Below are 9,547 nucleotides of genomic sequence, written 5' to 3' on the forward strand. Positions count from 1 at the left end.
TTTATTTTCCCGTGGAATAACGATTAAACGTGTACGTTCCACTCATTATCGGTTGTACGTCAACATCCGAAATTGTTTGCACGGTTTATTACAACTATAAATTAATCCGGCTCGAATGCGCTGTAAAATTTCCCTCCCACCCCCAACTTTCCGGCCAGGTTGATACGGAATTATCGCGTCAACGAATCGCCGTTCGAGAAATTACATCCGAGTCCGAGGATGGGGAGGAGGAGGAGGAAGCTCGATGTAAATCGTTAAAACGAACGGAGAAAGAGAATTTTCGCGAGAACTAACAGGATTTCCCCGATTTTTTTTTTTTTTTTTTTGCGATCAATTTTATACGTTTCCCGAGTCATTTGTTTTCATCAATATCGTTTCTGCTCTACGATATTTTTACTTTTTCCCTCTCTCTCTCTCTCTCTCGCGTTCCTCTTCTTTTTTCAATATTTTTCAATTAATCGACGTCGGATAAGTTTGATGGAATATATTTACATTGCTCGTTGTACGAATATTACGGTACGAGCAGATATATATTTTTTTTTTTATTTAGATATGTTTGTATCGTTGCTCGGATCCTAAACATGGTTCGAATTAATGCAATGCGTTGTAAAATGAGAATGGAGGGAAGGGAGGGAACGTTCACGCGTCTCATTATAATTATAATTTCACGCGAATGAAAATGAAAATATTTATTTTCGGATACGGAAGTTGCGTCTACGTTAATTTTAAATCATTTGCCAGGAATATTATTATTATTATTATTTTAATAATTACGAGAATGAAATTAATTTTTGTAATAAACTTCGTTCGAATGAAAAATTGATGAAACCGAGTGAGAGAGAGAGAGAGAATTGATTAAAAATTTCAAAGGAAGAAAGGAGATATATACCGTGGAACGAGAGCCTCGATTGATCTTTGACATCCTATATTAAGGCGCATAATATCCAAGGATCAGGGATCCTTGACTTTCACGGACAAAAGCGTATGCGCAACGAAACCCATCCATGTTCCTGTTATTGAAATGCAATGACCATCCCCGTCGAATCGATGGGAAGTATTGATGCACGTACGTGCATATGTGCGCTCCACATACGTACGTACGTGCATACATTCAGGGTAACCGCGGTGCTCTTGCAACGCGTGGAACCTAGTTTCCGGTTGACCAGTGTCTCTCAAACGACCGCTCGTAAATCTTAATAGAACGCCAGGATGCGCTTCCTCTTCTATTATTACGCTACTCGTCTCTCTCTCTCTTTCTCTCTCTCTTCGAATCGTACGTTCAACGATTCAAGCTCATCCAGGGAATGCAAATATCGTTGAAGGCTGAAAAATTGCTTCGAAAAATTATATCGAATATTTTTTGTGGATATGAGAAACGAGTATCTGACAATGACTTTCATTTTCGAAGAAAAAAATGTTCGATCGAGTGCAAACGTTCGTGAACAAAAAATCTGGAAAATTACTTTCTATTTTTTTTTTCTCTTTTTTAAGTGAACAATATTACATCTGACAGTGATTTTCACTCGCAATATCCGAAAAATAATTTTCCTATAGGTGCAAAATATGTTGGAGAGCAAAACTCTCAAAAAATTACTCTCAAAAATATTTTTTTTTTTTTTCGTAAATGGACAATGCTACGAGAGTATCCGAATCTCGATGCAATAAAAAAACTGGCGGAAAATTTTCGAAATAAATTCTCGAAATTTTTGGATTCTTCGTCCCTAGTCGACAAGTGTTTTTCCTATCTTCCATCTTTCCATCAATTGTAACAAGACAAAAAATTAGTTAGAAATTTAACTTTAATTTTATTTGATAAGATGACGGAGAACGAGAAAGGCGAAAAGGAAATTTAACCTGACTCGAAAATTTAATTTCGAGTCAAATGGTGGGCGCGTAGAGGCTCGTTCGATTGCTCGTCCGAGAATTCGTAACGAGAGAGCCAGGGGGCGAAAATATTTAACCGGATTTGATCGGCGAACGACCTGTTGTCGCGCGCTGTAACTGGAGAGAAAAAGAGAGAGAGAGAGAGAGAGAGAGAGAGCGGCCGCAAACGCGGTGAATCCATTTGCAAAGGAATCAGAATTTCATGGTGGCCCGGAATTTAATCAAAATGTAACGCCGCGGGTAAACTTTCGAGCGGATGACAGCCGTTGACGAACGCCGGCGATTTCTCCTGAAAACGCACGATTCCGCCCCGCGATATTCTTCCTTCCCCCGTTTTTTCCTTTCAAAGAAATGGAAGATGGAACATCCTCCCTCTCTTTTTCTCACTCCCGCGATTCCATGATCCGAACGCATCACGATTGCAAGAAAAAAATTGCCTCCTCCTCTGAAATTGCAGGCTCTCTGAGAGAAAGAGATTAATAGACTCGGCTCTTACTGCTACTTACTACTACCTTGCTAAACCGTCTAACCAGCCAAAGCGTCTAATCTTCGTCGTTAAAAATTCCCTTTACTCCTCCATTATTCCCGTATACACGTATTTCGTATCATTAATTCATGGTGGAATAATGGTGTTCCGTTCGCTCGGGAAAAAAATCTTCGTAAAAGGAAAGAATATATATATATTTCCGAGGACACGATAGAAATCTGGGGATCTCTCTCGATCGAGGTTTAAGCGAGAACGGAATGGATTGGAAAGGGCGTACGCCTATCCTAACTGGCTCGCCGGCCAATTTCTCCTTTACTTTATTCCGCCGTATAAAGTCATTCTCGGACCCGGAGAAGAGAAGAGGAAGAAAGGAATCGATCGCTGATCAAACGGTAATGCAATTCAATTGGCACGATCCGGGGAAGGGAAGAGACGGAAGGGTTCTTTGCGTTCTCTGGTACGTGTAGCCCCACGTAATAGCCGAGGGAAGGGAGAGAAGGTGCGTGAGAGTATACGAGTGGGAACACTTAAAGGGGGAAGAAACGGCGCACACACGTACACGCGAGCGAGTACACCGATAAAAGTGACACGGATAGTGGTGACGGTGGTGTTGGCAGAAAGGCGGTGATAGCGGCCTCGCACACGACGCGAGAGAACGATGAAGACTCTGTGTATACAGGCTACTCCAACCCCATCCGAGTAAGTCGCCGCCTTTGTTCGCCGACTTCGATTACAAATGTAGAGAATAGCTTTCTCTTTCTCCTTCTCCTCTCCCTTTCCTCTTCTTTTTCAAGAGATCGTTCGCCTCGCCACCCCCTCCTTCGACCTCTATTACTTATACCTTTCGATCTGAGGGAGGAGGAGATCGCGAGGTCGAAGAATCGGGCGATCACACAGGGAAGGCCGAATACGAAGCCTTTGCTCCGGCCACGTCCAACGCGGGAGCGTTGTTCGTAAAAGACACTCGAACGTCGGTGACAATCGATAATAGCCGTACGAGTGACTCTTCTCGATTGTCGAGGGAAAGTGGATACTCTTCTACTTTTACCGGGGGAGGATTTCGTCCGTCTGAAACTCGAGGAAGAATTCCTCTTTCTTTCGCGGGTCGCAAACCCTTCTTGAATTCGTTTCGAGTAAACTTAATGCTTACTTACGTTGCGTTAAATATTATTCGTGGTAACGAGATATTGTAAATAAATAGATTCTCTCTCTCTCTCTCTAGAATCGAGCTGCGGATAGAGTGTTCATAAAATATAATTAACAGAAGAGAGTGGAATAGTCCGTATTCGAATCGGAAGCTCGGTGGTTTGAGGTTGGCTCATCTGTCGTTACCTATCGCCGCTTGTCGCGAAATCCAATTACAACCGAGTCAAACATGCTGGTATCCGCAGATAGACGCTTCCACTTAATATAATTCACACAGAGGATCCGGCGAGGTGAGCATTGCTTATTGCATTAACGTTGTTCTGACCCGGGATCGACTTGTGACCGTGGATCGCACCGTCGCCATCGTGGCACCGCTCTCTCGTGCCCGTTGTTGTCGCCGTTTCCCGTACTCCGTGAGGGAGCGTGGCGCGGCCAATAACGGGTGATCGATAAAGCGCGGCTAATTACCTAGATTCTCCCTCCAAATTGAGGCTTTGTTCCATCGTCGAAATTAATTGACTCCATTCACTCGATAACTCGGTGGATACTCGAATACCGTTCGGTTGCTCGTTTGTCCCGCCGAGAATTATGGCTCTCTCTCGTCTTTGAAACGGCGAAAGGCGCAATCGTCGATTGCCGACCGAGAGGAATTGCCGTTAGAGGCGATATTTCGCATGGTATTATTTCTCCGCCAAGGACCAGGAACTCCAAATTCACGATGGAGAGAGAGAGAGAGAGAAAAGAATATAATGTTATTCGCTTGTTACTTTACAATATTTTCCTAATTTCGTTTCTATCAATGGATTAAACTTCGTGGAATCGAAAAATAATTCATGTATATATATATATAATATGTATATAATAACTTCACTTCGTTCATCACTTAACGTTTCGAGGGACAAGTCGAAACGCAATTAACCACGTTGGAAAGAGCAGAGTTAAATAGAAAAGCGTAGAGGGCACGCGTCGTGCTTCTATTACGAATCTATACGCGTGCGCACGCATATACGTGCGATACACACTGTACACGCGCCGGTATCCAACAGCGCGTGCATTCTTCCACGACCGCGAACCTACCTTATCCTACCGTAAACTATCGTTGATCGTTCAACGATCCGACCGCTGGTAAACTTTACGGTACGGCGTTGCGTTACGATTGTGGCGTTGTGCCGCGCGTTGTGTAGCCCCGTGCAGGAAACGTAGCTCATACTACACGTATACAGCGCGAATGCAGGTAGCCATTCCTGCTTCCGGTCGGCTGCCATGCACAGAATGCGTACGCGTATGCAGATTGGCGGCCGCGCTATGCGCCCCAACATACCGACCGAGGGATCGATTCGAACCGCGTCTCTCTTTTTCATTCGAGATGAATCGGTCGGAAAAGTATTCGAATTCTCCACCCGGCCAAAGTCGAAACCGATCCGCGGCGTATCTGCGGCCTAGAATCATTCCCAAATTCGTAGATTTCTCGATGCTTCTCTCGATGTTTCCACTTTGAGGTGCACCGCTCGGTAAAGGAAAAAACTGTAGTCGCCGAAGAAACGAGAATCCGTGCGACGGAAACGAAATTTGACGCGAATTCGATGGGAATTAATCGTGGATGAATTAGAATAGAAGGGTTAATAATAGAGGTAATAATAAGAGGTAAAGGTTCGGTTCGTAGGAAGTTAATTAAATGGATTGCACAGGGGACGTTGGTAGGAGGGAAACGCGAGGATAGATTCGTCGTCGGATTGGTGGTCGATAACGATGATTTTCGATTACAGGAATTGCTTGGTGGGCAAAGCTTATCACATTAAAATCTCGGATTTCGGTACGGACAACGAATTGTACGCGAGCGATTATTACAAAGTCGATGGCACGGTGCCACTGCCGATACGCTGGATGGCCTGGGAATCCATATTCCTGGTAAGCTTTATTCCAATACTGAATTAAACGTGATACACAAGTGTCCCCTTGTTCTCCAATTTGCGTAACAAATTCTATAATTGATACTCGAACAATTTTAATCAAATTCGTACATCGTCGAAAATCAATTGACGATTGTAACAACCGTGCGATTTACACGTAGTTCCTTCTCGTCGGATTGTGGAATTAAAGATAAATTATTTTCAAAGATTCTTTAAGTTCAATGAATACACCGGCTAAATATTCACAATTCGTCACTTTTGCTTATTTTTTTTTTTTTTTTTTTTTCCAATAAATTCATCGAATTCAATGAATTCAAAAAACCATTCATTCTCTCAAACTCCAAGAAGCTATTTAGAAGCTAGGATCCGATATAATCGATACGATGTTCGCAGGGCAAGTACACGACGAAGAGCGACGTGTGGGCGTTCGCGGTGACCCTGTGGGAGATCCTGAACCTTGGCAGACGGGTCCCTTACGAGCACTTGTCGAACGAGGAAGTGGTGCAGAGCCTGCGACGATTGCATCGGGCCGATTGCGCCACCGACACCGACGCGGAGAGCGGCGGATGCAAGGAGAACACCGATAACCTCTTCACCTGTTTACCGCAGCCGACCGCGTGCTCCAAGGATATTTACGATTTGATGCTCGACTGTTGGCGGCGGGAGGAGAGCGAGAGGCCAACGTTCCGGGAGATCTCCATGTTCCTGCAGCGGAAGAACCTCGGCTACGCGCCCACATCCTGATATTGAACGTTTGGCAAGGAGGAGCACACGGTTTGCGGCGGTTGCCACGTGTGCCCGGCTAAACGTCGCTCGTACTTTGACCACGAGATGGTCGAGGATGCCGTTTACCCGCATTGGATAACCGTGAGAACCAAGTTCTGAATTCTTCGACAGCCGTTTCCCTTGAGGGATGATTTCGAGCGATCGAAAAAAAGGTGTGAACATTAATTCGAAGAAGAAGGGAATACAACGATACGGTCCAATATTGGTTTCCGGCAACGAAATCGAACTCTTCAGATTCGCTTCGGTTTTTTTGTTTTTTTTTCTCTCTTCCCCGCGAGATAATGTCGTTTCGTGACGATTTCGACACGTTTCGTGAGATTTATCCAATTAGTAGAACTGAAAGTGGAATATAAACTTGATGAAACGATTTTCAGGGATGGCGGACGTGAATCTGCCCGTGTCGATATGGTAGGAAACTATCCGAGATTCGTGAGAATATCGTAATTTGTTTAGTAGGTAAGTTAGTGAGGGAGGGAGATTGTGGCGCAACGATCTCGATCGCGGGGAAATATTCAACGAGAGGGCGTTGTTTAGACGTAAGGAAAACAAACGTAAAACTGTGAATCCGACAATCGAAGAGAGCGCGGAGGCGACCTTTGCTCGAAAGGAAATTCGCGCCAAAATTTCGCGCGCTGGATCTCGTGGATCCTGATATGATAATGATCGTCGAAAATTTAGGAGCAATATCGTGTATAATTATAATACAGCTGTGAACATTCCTGCATGGATTTAAAGATACGTTTATTATCTTCGAGGTAAATAAGGAATACTCGTTTAAGATTTTAAAAGTTACCTTCCGAGACGATGATGTCTTTCTTTTATAACGAAACAATAAGAAGAAGAAAAATAAGAAATATGGGAAAGGAAGAGAAAATGGAAGGGAAGAAAAACGGGGGAAAAAAAAAGCATTGCATCGACGTGTGGCAATACGGTAAACTAAATATCAAACTCACTTCGTGATGAGTTGCTAATCGAGTGAAGAAAAGAAACGAAAAAAGAAAAAAAAAAGAAAAGAAAAAACAAATTATATGAGAACAAGTGTGTGAATGCGTGTGTTTGTGAAACGTGTAGATGGTTACAATTCATCGTGCGTAAATTTAAATCGTAATCGGTTAAGCTTTTCGCTTCGAACGAATCCGACAAGAAGAAAAGTCGAAGCAAGACTGTCGAATTTCTCGTAACTACACGATAGTAGAGCTCTCATCGCATACAAATTGTACGCGAGAATGATTCGTCACCAGGTATTGCGTATTGCGAGCATCGAATCGCGTTGAAATTATATAATAAGATTTACAAAGCAAAGAAATTGTCAATATATCCTATTTCAAAGAGAATAGAAAAGAAAAAGAAAAATGTAAAATCGAATAAAAATTCGCGTGAGAGCTCGGCGATAACGGTGTGATTCGCGAATGGAGAACGGTATATACATAATATTTCTCTGTTGAATAAAATGGTGGCTCGGCACCATTGTGACTATGACACATCATAATTGTAACTTTATATATGATAGGCGGGATCAATACAAAGACAAAGAAAAGAAACTAGTATATTGTACATATAGACACATACACATCGAGATGTAAGAGAGACAATTTATCAATTAACGCGTTTAAGATGCGAGATTAGCAGCGAGATTACAGCGAGAGCAAGCAATTCGAACTTATCTTTATCGTCTTTAAAAAAAAATCGTGTTCCTTTTTGCCTATTCTGCGGGCACGATTACGTTGATAGGCCAACGGAAATTAATGGTTGTTCCAAGGTATGGAAGCAGAATCTTTTCGCCGCGATGTCTGTGGAACGTTATCAACATATCCGAGCCTTCGTTTCTATTTTCGGGACGAGGGTGAGAAGCGCGAACGAACGAGGGGGGGAGGGGGGCAGGAAAGAGAAGAAGAAATAAAGGAAGAAAGAAAGAAAGAAAGGAAGAAAAAACGACGAGTTTGCAAGATTTCCAAGAAAATGTCAAAAAAATGTTCGTTCGGCGATGCTATCTCTCACGAAAGAAATTTTTCAAACTAATCAATCATTCGATTCGTTATGTTCCATGTATTTATATCAGATGAATACTATTAATAGCATTCGCAATATTTAGTAAGTAGGTGATGTTACCGTTACGACAATTAAAAAAATACTATTTATATATCTTAATGTAAACGCCGCGTAAGAAGTAGATATATCAGAGACATAGCCATTCGTATATATAAATCGTACGTGCGTTGAATTTAAACGTAACAAAGTTCGCTTCTCTGTCGTTGAATAAATGGGGGGAGGGGGGGAGGGAAGAGGGAGAAGATAGAAGAAGTAATCGAGAAATAATCGATAAATATAAATTCAAGTCAAGGAGTGATTTACCGATTCGAACGAAGAAAGATAAAATATTAAAAGGGAGGGCGGGGGAGGGAGGGAAGGTGAGAGAAGGAAGATACTGTTCTCTCTATCGATAAAGATGTAGAACGATAATTTAACGATATAGGAAATTTTATACCAGAGATCGGGCATCTTGTTAAAATAGAAATTCACACGAGTTCATAGTTGTCACTTCATTAGCGTTAAAGAAATGAAAGAAAGAAAGAAGAAGAAAAAAAAAAAAGGAAAAAAAGAAAGAAAAAAAGAAAAAAAAAAAAAAGAAGAAAAAGTCGAAAGGAAACTGCCGTCACTGACGTCGTGACATTAGAAAAACGAATCATAGTTGCGTTTAGATTCATCGATATAAGCATATTGCTGCCTTTGGCTGTATCGTTGCCCCTTACTGCTAACGAGTAACTCACTTGTCTACTCATGTGATAATTTAGTATATCTCTGCGTACCTACCTGTACCTACACCGGTTCGAAAATCTCAGTAGTAAAGAAATTTATTTATCTTACATTACGTTCTATCTCAATTTCATCATCGACTGACCGAGAACATATCTTTGTCGATTTAGAAATTTAAAATTAATAGCGATAAGTTTTTTTGTAGAATAAAAAAATTTCATTTCTGATGTATTAAAAGCAAGAATAATTCGAATGGGTGAAAATTAATTGAAAGTTACTTTAATAATACGAGTTTTTGCAACGAATTTTAATTTCTCCGATTCTTAAGAGTGGATCTCCCTGCAATTTCGAAAAGATATTCTCTGTCGGTGGATATTCTTCATCGTTATTAAATGGATCGCTTAAAGAAGACAAATCTCGTTTCGAACAAATTCTAATGTTTCATGAACGTTGTTTTGGTTCGTGAGCTCTACGTTGATTTCGACGATCCCAATTAACGGGGTGAATAAAAATCGGTCGAATCGGTCGAATTTTCTTATATGACAAATTTTGTTTTTCTTTTATTTTCTTTTCTTTTCTT

The 9,547-nt window shown here is 41.7% G+C and overlaps 1 protein-coding gene across 6 annotated transcripts in view; it reads left to right on the forward strand.

Moving 5' to 3' along the window:
- The window catches only part of LOC411201 (discoidin domain-containing receptor 2), a 138,803-nt gene extending 129,726 nt beyond the window's left edge, over window positions 1–9,077 (forward strand). For 5 of the 6 annotated variants that reach the window (XM_006568367.3, XM_006568366.3, XM_006568365.3 and 2 more), the window contains 2 exons: window positions 5,284–5,425; window positions 5,821–9,077. In XM_006568367.3, the coding sequence (XP_006568430.1) occupies window positions 5,284–5,425; window positions 5,821–6,171 (493 nt within the window). In that variant the 3' untranslated portion in view covers window positions 6,172–9,077. The remainder of the gene's footprint in view (window positions 1–5,283; window positions 5,426–5,820) is intronic. The other variant, XM_006568371.3, reaches the window with a different exon arrangement.
- The last annotated feature ends 470 nt before the right edge of the window (window positions 9,078–9,547 follow it).

The sequence above is a fragment of the Apis mellifera genome, linkage group LG7 (assembly GCF_003254395.2).
Source record: "Apis mellifera strain DH4 linkage group LG7, Amel_HAv3.1, whole genome shotgun sequence".
Lineage (NCBI taxonomy): Eukaryota > Metazoa > Arthropoda > Insecta > Hymenoptera > Apidae > Apis > Apis mellifera.